The 21150-nt window shown below is 35.9% G+C and overlaps 1 protein-coding gene across 1 annotated transcript in view; it reads left to right on the plus strand.

Annotated features, from left to right (window-relative positions):
* LOC108721859 (interleukin-1 receptor accessory protein-like 1) overlaps positions 1 to 19304 on the plus strand; it is a 253589-nt gene extending 234285 nt beyond the window's left edge. The window contains exons 5-7 of the mRNA XM_018446633.1: positions 1308 to 1472; positions 8621 to 8758; positions 18103 to 19304. Coding sequence (XP_018302135.1) covers positions 1308 to 1472; positions 8621 to 8758; positions 18103 to 18572 — 773 coding nt within the window. The 3' untranslated portion in view covers positions 18573 to 19304. The remainder of the gene's footprint in view (positions 1 to 1307; positions 1473 to 8620; positions 8759 to 18102) is intronic.
* The last annotated feature ends 1846 nt before the right edge of the window (positions 19305 to 21150 follow it).

Consider the following 21150-nt stretch of genomic DNA (forward strand, 5'->3'; position numbering starts at 1 on the left):
ATTACATTTAAAAAGTAATCAGACTAAGTTGTAAATCCATATGAATTACTTCGCGTTGTAAAGTGTATGCGTGGACGCAGTGAATCCCGTTCTCCCTACGGGGGCAGTTCCGCTACCAAAACACTAAACACATAGGTTTAGGTTGAACCTCGCCTCGCAAGTAGAAAGTTGTAAATCCATGTGGAGTTTCACTTCGTGTGGGTTTACAATTTTCCACGCGAGGTTCAACCCACACCTATGTGTCTAGTAGTCTAGTAAATTGGTAATGTAGCCCCCTCTCGTGGAGGAAGACGGAACCCACTGCGTCTATGCATACACTTTATTGGTGATACATAAATAACGTCAATTTTACATTAGAGTTTTATGTTTATGTTGTTATCATTTTATAATAACGTTTTTCTAATGATACATTGTAGGTTTAATCTATAAAGCGAAGTATCCAAAGAGGATAACTAGATGAAGAACTAATAGATTGCTTTCTTAGAAGTCCCGAAATCGTGATAAAACTCGAACTTTTTGGGCCTGTTTTTAGTGATACAAAAAACTTACATTTTTAATAAGTTTTGTATTATAAATTTTTTACATTTTATATGTAGTAATAATGATTAAATGTGGAGAACTGTGTTCATTTGTTTCTCTTCCTGAAATAAATTCATAAATTTCGTCTCTCATTTAGGGGGATCCTAAAGTCGTCTGTATTACCGACTAAATCGTAATTTTTGTATAACAATTACTTTTTTCCTCATTTACAGATTCGAAAATCCTTTTCCAATTAAAGTATACGCATTAATACGTGTTTGTGAGGTGGAGTTTATGCCGAGAACGACCAAAAATTTCGAAATTGATATATTTTTTACCATTTCTTAATGTAACATGGCGTCTCAAGCTGTCAAGTCGTGACAACATTTGTTTGATACGAAAGTTTTGCAACCTCTACTTACGAAATAGTGATCCACAAACACGTAGTTTGCACGAACAAATAACGTCGAATTCTTAGAATTAGTCTTAGACGCTTTACCGTGACGAATTTGTTATACGAAAATTGACACGAATGTGCGACTGAATGTATCGTAGGTTGCGTGAGATATTAGTATGGTAGTATATAAAGACATGTCAGTGCGCTAAAAAAAACAGCGACATCTAGTGACTTTGTCGGAGCTTCGCTTTAGGATCCTCTTAAGTATAAAAACTTCAAATTATCTCTTTTTCGAATCATGTCACCTTCTTTTTATTTTTATACACAGTCGTATGTTTTTATTACTTTGTTTTTTATACAACATCTCGAGATTTCTTTTTTTTATTCACAGAACCACAGTTCGTATTGAGCCTTCCGAATGGGTCTTGGCGGAAGTCTCTCCTGCTGGCAGTCCTCGTCCTCGTGCTGTTACTATCAGCTGGCGCATTTTACGCGCGTTGCTGGCTGCCACTTGCACTGTTTTGCAGAGACAAGTTCGGTCGCCTCGAGGAAAGCGGTGAGTTCACAAATCATAAATAACTTCCTCCGCCACTCAACGATTGCAGTAAGAAACCCTCGAGCTGCGGATATCTTAGAATTCCGTGGAAATTTGGAGATCGAAGCTTGAAGATCTGTAAATCCCAGAACTCCACTCGTACTTCCCAAGAGTTTAAAGATTCCATAAAGTCAAGGACGTTGGCGTTCAACTTCTCAGACTCGGGCTTGATCTTTCTTAACCTCACGAGAATTCTCATTTTATTCTCGTGAGTACTCTAAAATGCGAAAGCGTTTTAAGTACGATTTAAAAATTACGATTTAAAAATAAAAATACATTTTCACGGAACAGAGAAATTCACCGCCTCGAAATTCCCGAAAATCTTCCCGGAAGCGCCAAGGACTAGAATTTAATTTTCTCCGTCTAAGACTTTACGTTCCGTAGACTTACGTTCCCAGCCTTCCTTAATTCAGAGGCCGTTAAAACGAAATCTCGTTGTCTAAAGACAAGGATACGGCTTGACATAAAATTCGAAGTCGCATGGATCGCCAGGATTTTTCCCTAATCCCAAGACTAAAAGGGGATCCTGATGGGCCAAAGATCCTCACTTCATCCTCTTTATCCTTTTCGCCGCTGGTCTGTCTTTTTTTGCGACTACAAATTCGCCACGGCATGGAGGGAGAGGGGGAGGGAGAGGGTGCTGTCTAGGTAATTATCAGCGACGCTTTTTCGTCCACTTAATTGCAACTCTTAATTACCGTGAAAAGTACCGCCAGACTCCGGCAAGGAAATTAAAGTGGCTGTTCCTTGATCTCTTTTTTTCGTATTTTCTGCCTCCCCTCCTCACGCCGATCGCCATCTTAATCCTTCCGGCTTTCTTTTCTTCTCTTTCCCGTTCCCGTCTCGTCGTTACCTCAATTTGTTTAAATAATATGCTGATAGCAGCGCGAGCCCCGTGGGAATCCACTCCTAGGCGTTCGCGTTTCAAGATCCCTGTAGGTTTCATCCCCTTGTTTCCCCAACTGCATCGTCCCGGAGTCTTATGTATTGCAAATTGAAAGAGGTGAGTTTTTTATGGAATTGCTTATCTTAAAAGTGCACGAGACCCGGGAGGATAATCTTGTAGGTGAGAAAACGCAATGACCTTTGTTTCGCAGCTGTGTAATTTCAGCGTGCCGTCTCTATGGTACCCACACAAACAGAATGAGAATAAGAAATGAAATCATAATAACGAATTCATAAAAATTCGTCTAAAGACAAAAGTAGGAGAAAATTGAAAATCCTGATTCTGGAAAATCGAATTACAGTTGTTGGTTTTTCCCGTTGATAATCTTAAGGTCGTATAAGAATTTTAGATTTCATGGAGTTACGAAGTCGTGATTCTGAAGCACTCTGATTTTTTTCAAAGCAGCCAATGAGAATTCCACGAGACAGGAATCCGGGATCAAGGATTTTCCAAGAAAAATCTTTCGAAAGTAAAAAATTCCGCCGAATTCTAATCCTTTTAAAAGCAAGGAAGAGAACAGGGAGAAGATAGGAGGAAAAGGAAAATTTCCACAGGCACAAAAGACGACGGCGATGTCGTTTTATTCCTGCAAGGACATTCTCCAGCAGAAGAGCTCGCGTAAATAGGAGCCTCGATCTAGTTGAGGCTTAATGAGCTGCGTCCTCCCTTCTTTCTCTCCTTTTTTTTGCCCCGTTCTTCCTTCCTTCTCCTTTTTGCTCACCTAACCGATCACACTTTAATTCTTCCCGCCCTTTCGCAATTTACTTAAGTAACGCTAATTCCGCCGGGGGCAGGAACTTTCAAAGGATTTTACGCGGTCTCTTCTCTCTCTCGGTGCCGCCGTTACCAGGGCACTTCAATATTTCAGACACGCTGTAATATGAACGGTAAAACGATGTAACTCGTTACACCGAGGTTCTCTCTTTGCATATTACGTTTAACAATTATGGTGGGATTATTACTACCGTTTAACCGTGCCTCACGATTAAAAATGACGGAGGTAGAGAATTAGTTCCTGTCTTTTAAGATTGAAAACCGTAGGAATAAACACGTGAAAATGTATTTATTCACTGAAGAAACATATAATAAAACTCGTTTAAATTCTGCATTATGATAAAGTATTACATAACTATGTTGTCAAATATCATTCAAAATTTATGGGGAAAAGATATTTAATAGTTTTCAGAATTCCAGTAGAAAAATTGAATGTCACAAGAGACTTCTTTCTTTGTGTATTAGTTTAATAATTATGATGGGATTATTACTGGTATTTAATCATACTTTAAAAATAATGAGGTAGATAAGATTTAATTCCTGTCTTTCCAGAATGAAAGCAATAAGAATAAATACGCATAATACAGGAAGAACAGTTTGACTGAAGTATCTAAAAATTTAGCTAGATGTGAAATCTGAAAATTATTTTATTGAATCATCGAAATAATTATGAAGGACGCTATAATATTTGGTTGCTAAAATATTACAACTTTTTGTAATGTTACTCATTGTGCTTGAATTTTTCACATAATTATTTTGATGGTCCAATAAAATTATTTTAAGATCTGTATTTACCTAAATTTTTCGATACTTTTGCAAAATCGTTCTTTCCATGCAGAAACGTATTTGCAAAATCGTTCTTTCCATGCAGAAACGTATTTATTCGTGGAGGGAACGTCTACAGTGCGTCAAAATTCTGCACCAGTTATGATAAAATGTCATATTAACCATTTACCATTCTAAATTTCTAGAAAAAAATTTTTAACACAGTTTTCAGAATTCCGAGGTACACACACCTGTGGAAAAATCGAGAAGTCTCGCAAGAGACTCCTGTCTTTGCATATTAGTTTAACAATTACGATAGAATTATTACTGACATTTAATCATGCTTTAATTAAAAATAATGAAGTAGAAGAGATTCAATCCCTGTTTTTTCAGCGTGAAAATAGTAGGAAGAAACGTGTATTTAATCACGGAGAGAATATGTAGTGCGTCCAAATTCTGCACTAGTTATGATAAAATATTTTTTACACAGTTTTCAGAACTCTGGGCTATATATATATATTATATATTTGTGAAAAAATCGAATCCCGCAAGGATTTTCCTCTTTTGATATTAGTTTAACAATTACGATAGAATTATTATTGACTGAGGGAGTCAATTATTGACGGAGGGAACCACTAGCTGAATTTAAATATTATCCCACAGATTACATGATTTCATATGATTTTATCTGATTACAAATAATTTTTTTCATTGCATATGAAATTATTTGATAAAATATATGATTTTATTTAATATTATACAATGATTTCTCGTGGTTGCGTAATTATCGGATTATACATAGAGATTTCATATGAATTTTATAATGATTTCGAGGACTCTGGTCTATGATTACATTAAGTGGTTACCCCCTCGTTATTGACCTTAATCGTGCTTCACGATTAAAAATAATGAGATAAAAAATATTCAGACTTGTCCTTTTAGTTAAAAAAAAAAAAAAAACAAAAATATAAATACGTAAAACTATATTTATTCACGGAGGAATAGACTTTAAAGCGCTATTCTACGGTTACGATAAAATGCCATATTAACTACATTGCTATAGATATTGTAAATTCGTGTGGAAAAGATTATTTTATAGTTTAGAATCTCCAACTATCTTTGGAAAAGTCAAAGTTTCACGAAATCTTATCTCGTTTTTTTTTTTTTTATAAATTTACAAATTTGTTGAGCTTTTCTCGTACAAAGTTCTCATCCTGCTCGAATTTTCTTCAGTTTCCACTCTCTAGAATTTCAAATAAACGTCAGAGGATAGAGGCGACTAAAAAACATGTCGTTCCGACCTAAATCTTCGAGACAGTTTCTTCCCTTCGACATCGTTTATCCTCACGCGCCGACGAAGAGAGCAGCGTCGCCGAGCTGCAGCGTCGCGTCGGGCCCAATTACGGCCAGGCCGGCAATTTGCGGCATTAGCCATGCAACGAGATATCATTAGCCGGCCGGCTGCTCCGCGGTCGGTCCGACATAGATGATACCGTCGTGCCGAGGATCTCGCCGGCCAAGCCGGAGAAAACGAGCACGCCGTCGCGGATCGCGCTAATGGCGACGGGCGACGTCTCGCGCGCTGCGCGTTCTGAGAATCCGCCGGTAATCGTTGTAATTTTCTCTCTCCGCGTCCCCGTATAAGGCGGCGATGTCGTGGGACATTTGTCCGTTCGTGAGAAATCGAGCACAACAACGCGACGTTTCCGTCGTCTGGGATACTTTCACGAGAGCGAAAGAGAGAGACCCGCTGTGGGCCTCTTCGATTTGGTTGGTTTACCGACTGTAAGAAAAGTATGTACAATTACATGGACAAGTGCAAAAATCACGCGATTTAGAACGGAAATGTTATATATGTATACAAAAAGAACGATTTTGCTGAAGTGTCTAAAAATTTAGCTGGATGCTGACCTGAAAATAATTTTATTGGACTATCAAAATAATTATGTAGGACGCTCAAGCTGGTTATTAGAATGTCCAAACTTTTTGCAGCATTGTTCATCATGAATTTTCTATATAATTATTTTGATAGTCCAATAAAGTTATTTTCAGATCTGTATCCAGCGAAATTTTAGATACTTCAGCAACATTCTGTGTATGTTTCCATAAAAGATTGTACGACTTATTTAATTGTCGATTTTTATAAATGTCTTGAATAATTCAAAAAAGCAACCTATTAAAGCAACCTATTTTAAAGCAATTAAAATAATAATAGCAATAAATAATAATTATAAATGCCTCCTTTGCGATAAATTGTCTCGAAGAGATTTATTTTAATATTAAAGAAATAAGTGAGAAAGAAGCGATACAATTCTATATGAGGGAAAGAAACTAGAAGTGGCCTTGAAATTGTAAAAAAATACACCATAATCAATATGGATGTCTGTATCGAATTATTTATGGAAAAAACTGAAAAAATTGATCCGCTTGTGGTATGCATATTTGAGGGCGAATCTTTTTTTTTATCTGTTAAATATTTGTTGCGTTTTAAATTTAGATTTTCAAGCTGCACTTCATGAGTTGCTCGAAAAACTTGATTATCTCGCGATAAAAAAAATCTACGCATTATTGTTGGATATCAAAAAATCCCGCTAATTTCCTAAACGTGCAAATTTCTCCATCATTAATTACGAAAATTAACTTTACGTTAATTTTCTTTAACTTTAAAAAAATTTTTTTTAAATTATTTATTTGTAACAATTATTTATTTCTAAAGAAAAAAATTTTTTTATTATATTTCCAAAGTACTCTTAATGCCATTCAATTTTCACATTCTGAAAATTATTTTCCATCTCTTACAATTCCGGCGATATTCGCTTCGAAAGAGAAAAATCAATTTTTTTCCAAGAGATGTTTCACCCCTTAAAAATGCGTATGGGCACGTATAAAAAAATACGCGTCGTTTATTTTTGTCTGGAGAATAACATACTAAAAGCTCATTAAAATCGGAGGGGGACAGTTGAGTCCCTTTCCTTGTTAGCTAAATTTTGTTAGTGCGACATATTTAGCAATTATTTAAACGATCTCGATATCGATCGAGATTTTACAATTGTCGTCGTGGCTTTTACGCGTCCACTATTTCGCTTAAAGACCTCTATATTCCGCGAACGTGCGATCCGATAAATAAACGTCAAAATTACGGTAAAACTAAAGGGCGACATCGTAACCGATTTCCTTAACCGCCGTCGCGGCCATCATATAAGCGACGTAGCCATTATGGCACACATTATTTACCTCTATAGGACATTTTGCGCGCATAATGGCGCACGGGCGATAACGATTTAATCTATTTCTCGAGTGAACGGTTACGCGCGGCTCCAGACTACGCGAGAATAAATTTCGAGTAAACGGAAGCGATAATGCGCGAATTATTACGCCCTCCTTCGACCCCCTGTCTCTCCCTCCTCATCATCCTGTTCTACTTAAACTCGTTCTCGGATCGCACAGCTCGCGGAGGTGCGCCAAATTTCTGTTTTATATTCATAAGAGACGCAAATCTTCCCCCCCTCGGGAAGTTCAGTTCGCGTTCCTTATCGAAAAGCTATTTAATCTGTCCCGAAGTTTGTCCGATCCGCGCTAAAACCCATCGTGGATCTGTCTTTCTGAAATTGTCCCATCGGATTTGGAAGATTCGATGATCGATCGAGGATCAGACATCGATCTAGAGATTTCAATATTTGTCGCACATATCTTGTGTTTTCCGAGAAGTTTGTTAACTCAACCCTCAAACCTGTGAAAGAACTCAAACAGCAGGGAATTCTTATGAAGTATCTTCTTATGAAACTGCACTGAAAAAAAGTCTAGTTATAACTACCAAATATTAAGCGAAATAGTTTCAACTAAGTGTTAATAGATAAACATAAGTATTACCTCGTGATTCAATATAAGGTAATTAAATGTTACTGTTACTTTCCTGGTGCTTTCCAACAAGCGACATGGTGTGACACAGTGATCATGTCATCTTTGTTTAACGTTAGCAAACAAGGATGTAATGATTCACTGGGTTACACTGCGTCATCTGTGTCTCTTGCTGGAAAGCACCGTTTGATGATACCAAATATTTGTAAAGGTAAAGTTATGTTTATATTACCTCAACATTTAGTTTAAACTACTCCACTCAATATTTGGTAGCTGTAATAAATTTCCAAATCTGCCCTATAAGCACAAAGTATTCCCAGAATGTTATATTATGAATATTATTTACTCTTTTTAATATTTATATAACATATATATTATATATATTCTAAAAATATTGTGTTTTATATATCTACATTTCTAATAAGTTACAAGTTAATTTTCTACATGCCAAATATAGTAGTAAATAATATTTAAAACGAAAAAATGTGTCCATTTCCTGAAATAAATTCGCACATTTTACTTTCAGTTTAATCATACAACCTTCTCTGTCCTCTTCCTTTAAGATCCTATAAAAATTATCTAGAAGAATTAGAGAAAAGGTAAACTGAGAGATACTGCAAACCATTCTTTCATCTGTCCAAGAGCTGAATTAACTGTTACAACCCTGTTTGCTTCTCGTTTGGTTGGTCCGTTTGGTTCAGCTTGGCCCAGTTGACAGAGCGAAGAAACACGAGTAATCACGAAACCACATGACTATGCATTGCAGACGGGAAGGAATGCGACGCCCTGGTGTGCTACCACGAGAAGGATTCGAGCCTGGTGATCGGTATCGTGATACCCACGCTGGAGTCTAGGCATCGGTACAAGTGCGCGGCGCTGGAGTTGTCTCAGCTGAATCACAATTGTAAGTACTCACGGCCACTACTAGCGTTAATTAGCGGCGGCGACGACCCCTGTCTCTCGTTGGATAATTACGTAGTCACAGCGACAGCTACGGTATACCCGCGGAATACGAGAGTGCCACTTCGGATGGTACCCCCTCAATCCCTCGAGTGATTCCTCAATTTTTTCCTCAACTATATTCGTGGCATTTTCAAGGATATTAGGAAAAAGGTTTCAGGAAAGGACGGTTTTTCTAGAGTATCTAAAAATCAACTAAATAACAAAAGGCTCAATTAATTTAAAAAATAAATAACACAAAGATAGGGCTACGAGCCAAAGCAAGGTCTTTAAGGCTACATTACAATAATAAACAATATAGATAATTCATATAAATAATTTATATTTGTTTTTTATTGTAATTTATTTTAATTTCTAAAAATTTAGCTAAATACAAATTTGAAAATAATTTTGTCGGGCCATCAACATAATTATCTAGGACACTCAAACTTATGATTAGAACGTCGAAACTTTTTGTAGTACCTACCTATTGCTCATGCTTAAGATTCCTATAATTATTTTGATGGTGTGTAACAAATTTTTAGATCTCTATTTAGTTAATTTTTTAGATACTTCAGTAAAATCATTCTTTCTGTGCGTTTCTTTAAATTATTTTATATATTTCGGAGAAGTCATCTCACTTCTAGAACCGCAGTAAAAAATCGTTCACGCAAAGTTCCGAATCTTTTTCGAATTTTCTTCGTGAACGTCGCAAAAAAAAAAAGAGAAAACGCTAGAGATAGAGGAAGAAAGGAAGAAAAAGAGAATGGAGTATCGGATGCGTTTCGTTCGCGACACCGAGTATGTACAATTCAGTAGCAACGACACGAAAAAGATCCTTATCGTGTTACATAAGGAATGAGGACTCTTTTAAAAACAAAGAACGAAGAGACAGAGAGAAAAGAAAGGGAGAAAAAAAGGGAGAAGGAGAAAAACAGGAACGTCGTGCGCTCGATGAGACTCTCTACGGGGTTTACTTTGCGGTGCATCCCGCGGCGATGCAGCTCACATGCCGCGAATATAAGCGTGAGCGAAGGATACAGATATATACGACAGATTGAGGGGGTGGATACTCAACGACGGCGAATGTAGACCACGAATTGCGGTTCGAAAAGTAACTTTACGTGGACGCGCAGCTTATGAATTAGAGCTAAATAAAAGCAGCTCTTGCAGCTCTTCTCGCTTGGATCACGAGGCGGAAATCGGATTAGCCTTTCGGGATAATACAGCCAAGGGTATTATCGATCGCGGTTTCGTCGAGAGATGAAGCGGAGTTCGAGAGGCGCGGATTTCGTGGGCGATTTAATTAAAAATTTGGATATGCAAATTAAGCCAAAAATCGAACATGATATATTGTGAGAGGAGGAATATTATGCTAAAAGGAAATCATCGTTATTTATATGAAATCGAATTAAAAACTAGATTATATAACATTATTGAATCGCGAAATGCAATAATTATTTCAATATAATTTTTTTTATTTAAAAGCATTGTGAAGTTGCAATTATCATTATTTATATCCCCGATAGGCAAATAATGAAAACATTGGACAAATGGCATTATAAACTGACAATTTTTACAATAATTGCTATAACAACAGTTTTCTCAGAATAATATTTCAAAATTATATTTGTCAAATATTAGATGATCCAATTTGAGATGTAAATACTTTTTGATTTATTTTCTTTCAAGAATATAATAAATGTAAGAATATAATAAATGTAACGCTGGCAGCATATCGAAGAAACAAATCAGGACAAGTTATTCTCAAATGCTCGATGAACACTTCCTAAAAATCGATTCACGTGCATGCATCCCAAAAGGTGTTTAACTTTAAAATTTTAAATTTAGCGCTATTGAATGTATAATACTTCATATTGTAATATTTCTATATTATAATTTAGGAATAATTGTGCATTTTTACAAGCGCAATTATATTTTTAAAATATTTTTCTCAATTATTGGAAAATTTCTTTACAAATTTAATTTGACAAATATGCCCCACTAAAATAAAATTGAATTAAAATAATTATGAAACATTATCAAATCGCGGGATGCAAAGAACGTAAAAGGAAATTATTTTAAATTAAAAATTTAGAATCATAGAATGTTTGTTACTACATCAGGAATGTCAAATGTCAAAATCTATTTTGATATGAAAATTTTATGAGTATAAAACCGATATTAATTATTTTAATACTTTTTTTTAATTTAAAGGCATTTCTTTCTTTTATTATTTTGATATCAGTTTCCAAGAGCTTTAAAAGAAGTCGCAATATTCTTGCGCGAAATCTCGAGTCTATTTCTCGAAATTTCTAGAATTACGTGAAAATACCCAATTACGCGTGCGTAGATCCTTAAACCGCAAAGGCACGCAATTGGATTGAATTTCGCGTTGGAATAGGGAAGCTAGCAAAATACGGATCGTTCTCTCTCCTTTTGTTCTGCCACTGCTAGTCCAATTGTAGTATCGAAACCACATGGGTAACAATGTAGGGCAATCTCTCTTTCCCTCCGTCTCTCTCTTTCTTTTTTTTTTGCTTCTCACGCGATGGCTCGACGATTTTGCTACCACGTGGTAGTGCACGGGCATTTGTTGGGGCAATTTATTTCAGCATAAAGAAGATTTGCAACCCGGCAGCCTGATCACGGAAGAATCACCCGCCGCAGTCATGGGATCGTTATCCTCGTATACGGGAACGCGCGAGAAGGAGAGGGTGGTCCTCGCAGTATAATCGGAAGTGATGGGAACGCTATGGTGAATCGTGGGAATCACGGCAACTTGGCAAATTGAATTAGAAAGTTCTCCGCACTCTCGGCCGTGGAGTGTCTCGTTTGTCTCCGCGGCGGCAGTCGCAATATCGAATTAGGCGCGCGAAGATCCCATGTGTACGACTGTGATATATATTTTCGAGTCGCGAAGTTGGTGAGGGATAGACGTAGGTCCTATCGGGAGATTCCATGTACAGGAAAAAGTGCATGGAATCTCAGATCATTACGGCCCGTTTCCACATTCCACATATAATTACCTAAAAATTAAAAATTATCAAGAAATTCATGAATAAATTTTACTGATGAATCTCTTGGTAATCTTTAATCTTTAAGCAGCTGGTATCTAAATGAAATTATCTCAAGAATTAAAATTATCTAGATGAATGGCTTTACTATATTATCTTTATCTATATTTTACAAGAGAAGTTTCACAACTGTCCGTATAATAAAAAAATACGTGTCTCTTAGATTTTTGTGTTTAACAACATATTTCATGAAGAATCAAATTCCGAACAGTTGTGAAACTTCCCTTGTTAAATGGAAAAGTGTTATCTTTTTTCCAAGTTATCTAGATAATTATCTTTTTTCAAATTATCTAAGATGAAAATCTAATTAAAAGGTATCTAATTAGATCTATTTACAAAATAGTAACAACACAAATAGCGTCAATTTTTATGCAAAAATTAGAGTTTTATATTGATTATCATTTTGTAATAACGTTTTTTTAATATTAATTTTATGTTTGATTGTAAAGCAATATCCTAAAAAAATTAGACAAAAAAATGGTTTCCAAGGATGCAGATAACACTTATATATTTAATAAATTTTATCTAATTATGTAGGAAATAACACCTAAACGGAGAATTGTCTATTTATTTCTTTATCTGAAATAAATTCGCGATTTTCATCTTTAATTTAATCATAAAAATCTCTCCCCTCTTAAGGCTCCTGACTATTCACCACGAACATTTAGATTGATGACGTCAGAAGCGAGAAAATACAGGATTTACATGAAAAATCTCCTGGATTTTAATATTAAATTTAGGTTTTAATATTAATATTAAAAATCCCTTGGAAACGTATCAAGGACATAGTTTTCCACTAAGGTACTAAACATGAATGTCTTATGCTACCGAATTTTGGCCGCCACAACTAACGACAAGCGGTTGCCGTAAAATGGAATACCGGCTCGATATTCATCATGCCACTAAAAGCACTCGTGTGGGAATTTGATAACATGATGTGTTTGGTAATTTTTTGCAAGAAATTTTTTTAGTTATTCTTTACAATAAGAAAGTTAAAAATATGATTATGTGTTTGTTTTTACTTCTCACATCACTTTAAAATACCGGAAGTTATCATACACCTTGTATGACGAAAATTCTTGCAAAATACACAATGGAGTAGAAATATTTTTGAATAAAACAATATGTGCACTTGATAGAATACTCTTGTAAAATATACCTCTTCTTTTATTTCAGAATAAAATAAAATCATATTTATTTCAATTCAATAACTATTATATAGCTTGTTATTTGGTTAGACACTATTCAATTTCAAATATATTCGGTATTTTATTGAGATTGATTACCGGAATACAAGGAGAGTTCTCGGCATAGCTTGTAAATCTATTCTATCGATTGCAAATATTATTTTATTAAAAGTATTTACATTTTAATATAATTTGCACAAATTTTCTTTTCTATTTTCTCGCTTCTGACGTCACAATCCAAGATGTAATGAGTAGGCAAGAATCTTAAGAATCTTATTATCGATTATTAAAATTTAATAATCGGACGATTTAATAACCGGATCTAGTAACGAATAAAACAAATTAATTACCAATCTAGAGATACAGGGTCGCTAATGCCGGATGTATCTAAACTTTGAGGACTCATAATTTAAAAAATTCTTATCGAAAAATTTTGTAACCAGTGTTTTAAAAACATCCCGACATTGACTACAAGAATATGCTGCAATAAAAATGGAGGTTTATATTTAAGAAATTTTAAGTGATCTTGATCTAACTTTGAAGACATCTTAAGATCAGCCATTTCACCATTTTTCGCTTCTAGTAACTTTTGTCAGAAACATTTTTGTCTTAAACTCAGAAATTTTGAGATATTCTAATGAGTTGATTAAAGTAGACTTCCTTGTATCTCTGGATTTAGCTGTTAAGTTTACTTACAAAGCGGCAAGGGTATATTTTAAATTATAAGAAAAATTTTATTAAATGAAAAACTTACAATTCGATGTATGATCGCAAATTAGATCGTTGTTGTTAGATCGTTGAAAAAAAAATCTGGAATTATAGAATATCACCGTAAAGCAAAGGAAAAATCTTATCAAGACATCTAAGACAACAAGTAACAAATTATTATAGTCGGTAATTTTTTCTAATTAACTCGTTGCTTCATCCTAAGTCAATCATTCTGTACAGAGTATATGCATTCTGTATACGCGTCGAATGTGCTGCGAACGTTTCAACCAGCTTGTAGCTCTCTCCCAGATTGCGCGCTTCGCTCTCAGACAACATTAGCAGGCTGATTACAATCGTCCGATTAGCCGACACGCTCGTTACCTTACTGCTTTAATCCGATTGCACCGAGAGTATGGAGTGCGTTCTATCGTTCTCCAATGAAGTGCGCGATCAGGTAACGTATAACATACGTGGGTCAAACGCTGGTTCCACATCCCCGATCTTGTATATCGTACACACACCTTGGCACACCGTGTATACTCTGCTAATTACGACATCCCGATTATATGGCTTATGAATTTACGTCCGGCCTGCACATGATGGCCGCCGTCGGGTTGCTTCGGGGTAGTGAAGGAGGTAACCCCGGGGTTTAACACGTGAACTTCTGCAGAGCGGCGGTCTGGTTAGTCGGCCGGTCCGATTGATAGTCAATGAATAAAGTTCCGCTAGCAAAGCGACCGGGATTTCGCGTGTCCGCAGGGGACTCGTGATTTTCTCCTGGTACGTGTCCAGAAGAGGGGTAGACCTCGGCAAGTTTCGTCTCCAGGCTGTCCACGAGTGACGATAATGAGCCAATCAACCTTAAAGCCATGGACCTCCCATTCGATTAATCTCAACACTTACTACAGGATCTTCGTTGACCTCGGAAATTAGAATTTTGATGAAACACGGAACGCGTACGCACTATACCCGATTGGGATCCTGTTCACGATCGAGTAACTCCCTTCGCGAGTTCCTATCGCAATGGGGATTATTGTCAGGTTACGTTAACTTGCTCTGCGGCATAACGAAAACCATAATTCGCAAATCGACTCGAATACCCCCGTTGCTTCTATTGCTTGCCATTGCTATGTCTTTTTCTCTGAATGTTGATACTTCAGCAAAATTCTAAAAAAACTTAAAAAGCTTTGAAAATTGAAATTTTCTTCTCTGAATTTTCTTGAAGCTCGCAAAATAAAATTTAAATTCTTAAATTTTACGCTGTCTTCTCTCAAGAATCTCTCTTTAATTGGACTTACAATTGAATGAATCGCATTTTCCAAAAATCGAGTTAGTCCGAGTCGAAATTTTAGTCCTACTTTGAATCTCTTTCAACCTCAATTAAACCTGATTTGATATTTAAACAATCAAATAGGACTTTTTTTAATATTATTTAATCTATAGCTTCTATTTAGAAAATTTCTTTTGAACCTAAAAATAGGAAATTTTCCAATAACTACCATTTACAGGCTCAATGTAGGAGCTCAATTCATTAGATTAGAACCTATTATAAATCTTTAGAGTCTACATACGTCTAAAACTAAGATTCAAAGTAAAAGCAAAATTTCACCTTCTCGACAGCCGTCTGTCAGAGAGCACCATTTTCTCAACAGTTTCTGATTTGATACCGATTTTAATCGAACCCCGTGCATTCGCGCACATACAATACAAACCCGTGCGTACACACAACGCACACACCTCGGCTCCCGTTTCATTCGGAGTTAACGAAGTTTCCCTGGAAACAACGGGCCGTAACGCCGGCATCTATTCGGTCGATCAGTTTTTGCTAAGCTCACACTCGCCTGTGCATCAAGGCCGAATATACACGGTGGCGCGCGGTAACTCATACATTATCCCGGATGACAGAGGGAACCCCCGGCTTTTTATTGCTCGCGCCATGCCACCGCGCTGGTTTGCTTTCACTTTATCGTCCGTGAAATCCAGCCGTCCGCTCTGCCGGCGAACAATATTTCCAGACTCCAGAATACCTCTGGGAAAGAGGGACGTGCAAAATTCAGCGCGACGCCCCGCCCGAGTTGACTCTGTAATCGGACACCGCGAACGTTCCATGGGGGATAAAAAAATACCGCGACACCGACGTTTCTAGCGAAAATTGAGATTTATCCGCGTGCTTTCGATAGTAACAGTACAATAACGCGAGATTCTCAAACGTCTCATTATTAAAAAATCAGGCAATCTCTTAACTTGGAGAAACTATACTTGAGTTGTCCAGACAAAGAGAAACGATTCTAAAAGATTTGAAACGATTTTCTTTATTTATTAAAGGATTTTTTAAAAGATTGAAAATTAAATTTGCTTCTTTGCATTCTTCTGAAGCTAGCAAATTAAAATGTTTGTTCTTAAATAGTTTGAATCTTTTAATACGACGAGATCTCTTTTCATTTCTTAAAGAGGATTTAATTATATAAAGACAACATTAAAAATATAGAATTAGAGTCGTTAGAAAATCATTTTTTCTTAATCATTAATACTAATTTGGTACTCTGACTTCTTTTGAAGTTTGTGAATTAAAATTTTTGTTCTTAAATCCTAGTTTAAATCTTCCAATGCAACGCAATTTTTCTTCAGTTTTTTGAGAAAGACTTAATTGTGTAAAAACGAAAGACTAGAATTTTCTTAAAGTCGAATTAAAATACTTGTTCTTAAATCCCAGTTTGAATCTTTCAACACGATTTTTCTTGAGTTCTTATTATAGAAGTATCAAGCGATTATTATATATATATATATATACCGATCGTTTCTATTTTTTAGATTAATATATTATATTTCTTATATGAAAGACAGAATTTAAAAATTTTTGGATTTTTTTCATAAATTATATCCTTTACAATGATAAAATATTTGATTTTTCACTTTCCTTATTTTCATAAGAATTTATTTGCTTGGTTTGCCTTAATTTCTTCTGTATTCCTGGAAACCCTAATCTAACACAAATCTATTTCTAATAATTTGGAACTAAAATTAGGTTTGAATTAGGTTAAGTTATAAATTGTTTACACTGAGAGAAAAGTATTTTTAACAATTGTAACGTATAAAGTACATGTTATTATAATAATTATGATTGTTACTGCTGTAACGTTAGAAATAGTAACTATATATATAGTTCTATCAACAAATATACGTATATGTATACAGTTGGCAACCGAAAATATGACTATATTTGTAGTTATTATCATAAAAATGGTTGTTATAATTTATAGTTATTTTTTGGAACAACCATTCGTTTTCGATTGTTAACTATTTATTGATAAAGCTATACGTATAGTTATTTTTACTGATATTATAGTAATAACAATCATAATTATAGTAATATGTAATTATAGTTAAAAATACCAAATTTTTCTCTCACTATAGGATGTAGGAGGAAAGGTAAAGTCTCTCCCTCGCCCAAGCATTTAAATATGCAAATATGTATAATAAATATAATATTCATATTAATTATAAGTAAAGTTCAATTTGTAACATTAAACACATTTCGTATGATTTATTGCACCTGTTAGTGACTTTTTAATAAATAACGAGTGATGGATATAATCTTTTGGTTATTCAGGATGATAACATTGATCACATAATACAGCGCTTCGTAAAAACTTCGAATATCAGCGTAAATTTTATCGTATGGTCATGTAAAAAATTAGAACATTATAAAATAACAATTGTGTTATTCTTTTATATATTTTAGGATAGTTATAAACATACCAACACTATATTGCTTTATAAATTATTTTTAATTTTACATGCCAAAATATATTGTTTTTATTTCATAGAACATTGATAGTGTAATTGATAAATTCCAAAAATTCGCTTTTGGCATATAAAATTAAAAATTATTTGTAAAGCTTTTATCAGCTTATCCCCTCCTATGGAGATAGGCAACATACACTTATAGGTATAGCTAACATAAATCAATATCTGTGTTCTCTGAGCGAATTCTTGATTATACTATCAATGTTCTACGGAATACATTTTGGCATATAAAATTAAAAATAATTTAGAAATCTTTTGCAATTGGTGTGTCAATATGTATATAATACCCCAAAATATACCGCATAAAAGAATAACAAAATTGCTGTTTTATGTCCTAATTTTTTACATCACCATTTGATAGACTTTATGCGGGTGAACTTCTATGAGTATAACAAGGCCAAGATTACCGAAATTGAATTCCTAATATTTATTTAAGTTTGTTTTTTATCTAAATTTATTTAAATTGTATTTGTTGGTATTTATTTAAATTTCTTTGGCCATAAGTTCTAATACCTTCTGACGTTTCGCAGGGAGCCTGGAAATCAGTCCTCATGCCAACACAACTCGGCGAATCGTCGTCGTGCTCAGCCCCGCTTCCCTGGACAACATCTGGACGGACGCGAGCGTCGGCGCGGTGTTGAAGCAACTGTCGTCGCTTCCAACCCGGGTGATCGTCGTCACGTTGAAGAGACTACCGAGTACAACAGCGACAATCGCGAAGCGATCGCGACGGGATCGTCGCGACGCCGACAATACCTCTTTCGATCGGCTGACGATCCTGTCTTGGCAGGACGGCGGTGGCGGTAGTAGTGGCGGCAATGGTACCGCCTTCGGCAGTGGTGGTCGCAAGTTCTGGTACAAACTGAGGCTCGCGATGCCGGCGATGCGACCGATGGCGTCCGAGACCGGCTGCCAGTCGGTAGCAATGATAGTGCAGGCCAACGGCAAGTGCGGACAGCAAAAGGCACGTTCGCGCGAGAGTCTGGAAGTTCTCGTCTAAAGGCACCGTCACGGTGCTCATCCTCTATCCGAGGTTCCCGTGAGAGCAGTGTCTCGACCGATTTCTACACCAATTCAATTGCCAATCTTCGAATCCCGAGGCGAGGGTCTCGATGTCCCGTAATCGCGTCCGCGCGATCCTGCGAACCCCGAGGATCCCGCGAGAGAAAGCTTTCGCTTTTGATTTGATATCGACCCGGCGAAAGAATTGCGAGGCGATTTCGACTTCGACGACTGGAACGACTTCGGCGAAGCCTCAAAAGTCTCAGGATCTCCCTTCCGTCTCGAGAATCTTGCGAGAGGAATCTTTCATTCGTGATATCGATTTTCGAAGAAGGCCGCGAGGCGACGTCAATCCTGACGATTCTAATTTCACGAAAAGGCCTCGAGGCCTCTATTTACTCTTGCGAATCGAGAATCCCGCTACGAGAAGTACGATCGTCTTTGATAAGAGGCAAAAAATCGCGGCTTTTTTTCGAGCATTTTGATCGCGAAGTTCGAAGCGAAACTCAAGATTGAAAAGAATAATTTTGCTGAAGTATCTAAAAACGACCCCGCACAGAAAAAGTAGCTTCGGTCGAATTGGCTGGAACTGTGATATTTCATAGATTACGAGATGCTGATTGAAGTTTTCTTAGGCAAAATCATAAAAAATGACCAGATTTGTTTACGGCATCATTTGAAAGTTGCTATTTCGGGTCTAATCGGATTGAATCAGGAGACGCGGTAGTGTCTCCGGCCATATTCAACTATCCTAACTACTTTAGGATTAATATTTTTATCTACTATGATGTTGCTGCTCCAGCTTTGGTTCAGGGCTGTGTTTCAAGATTGATAAATTTATCAGTGCATAGTTAACTTGAACTGGAAATTGTATAAATTCACAAGAAATATTATTAGACAGAAAACCGCCTCAACCGAATATGGTATTTTTCACTCGCATGTGTTTAATCTTCTATCGATCCATTTTCATTTAATATCTTTATTTACTATTTATTTTTTAGTGTCTTGATACTTTTATCACTTTATGAATCAATTGATGTAAAGAAAACAGTTGTTTTTAAACAAATTTGCAAATATATTACATAATTGCATAATTTTTTTTTAAAGCAACTGTGTGTTTTCTTTACATTCATCTCGTTATTGTATAAAAATATTAAATTATTAAAATGAATAGTTTAGCAGATAAAGATATTTTTTAGTCCAGTTAGACTCAAAATGGAACTTTTAATTGATGTCACAATCCAGATCTGTCCATTTTTTATGATTTTATCTGAGCAAACACTTAATCAGCTTTTAATCCACGAAAAAAAAATCACAGTTTTAGTCAATTTAAAGCCACTTTTCCGTATAATTTGTGCAGGATTTTTTAGTTATAAATACAGATCTAAAAATAAAAATATTAGGCTATCAAAATAATTACGTAGGAATCTCAAGCATGATGAGCAATACAAAAAGTTTTGACATTTTAGTCAGTATGAGCGTCTTGCTTATGCAATTATTTTATGGTCTAACGAAATATTTTCAGATTTTGTAGTTAGTTAAATTTCTAAATACTCCAGCAAAACGTCTTTTCCATAAAAGCGCAGTCGGTCTTCTTCGATTTGGGTAAAATTCCAATTATAAGAAACACGAAGGAGGCGCGTCGCGACTTTGTGACGTTATCACAATCGATTTTCTCGCGAATCGCGTCGAGATTGGAAAGCAAATTCGATTTAACATCGCGACGTCGCGACACGGGGAAGAAGCTGTGGCGCGCGGCACCACAAAATAGAATCAAACAGTCCCGAGATCTTTCTAGATCCTCCCTCGGAAGTTTGATTCTCTCTGAGTTTTCAGCTCAAAATTATGAACTCTTCAATTCGATCGTTGCTTGAAGAAGCTCGATTTTGAATTAGGAAAAAAAATTTTGTTAAAATCACGAGAATCTCTTTTATCGAAATACGCGATTTTTCGCGACAAGTCTGTTCGATTGCCTCTCGAACATCCTGCAGTCGGCAGACTATATGAAATGCAATTACGTAAGGGGGGCCGTCTAAACGGGGATTGCAAGGTGCAACTGCTTTCAACTGCATCGACGTGACAGTGCGAATCAGCGGCGTGAAGCGTGAATTGCTGCTCGTGATAAGTTCGCGGCTCGTGATAAGTTCGATGGAAACGTTAAAGGCGTAGGGACCTTTGTACAACCTTTTTTATCGTCGAAGCGGTGAATTTTTAAGATGTGAGAAATGGAAAATATATTCCGGTGACAGAAGCGGTACAGAGGCAGAAGAGACGAAGGATCTTTTGGTGAATGTGCCGATCGGCGAAAATGAGTTTGATTCTTTGTGAACGCAAATGCATTTCTAAGTAATGATTAAAAGTTTTAGTTTTATAATACTTGTAATATTTATTTTAAAATAAAAAGAATGATTTCCTTTCATTGGTCGATGCATTGCGTAGAAGGACTTTAAGGATATAAAAAAAACGACTGAAAGGATATATAATAGGAGATTTTTTAATCTTTGTATATATTCGGATTTTTTGTATCTTAAAATCTTGAACTCGAACTTTAAATCTTTAATGCCCGTTTTTACCAA

The sequence above is a fragment of the Mycetomoellerius zeteki genome, unplaced genomic scaffold, assembly GCF_001594055.1.
Source record: "Mycetomoellerius zeteki isolate Tzet28-1 unplaced genomic scaffold, Tzet1.0 scaffold186, whole genome shotgun sequence".
Taxonomy (NCBI): domain Eukaryota; kingdom Metazoa; phylum Arthropoda; class Insecta; order Hymenoptera; family Formicidae; genus Mycetomoellerius; species Mycetomoellerius zeteki.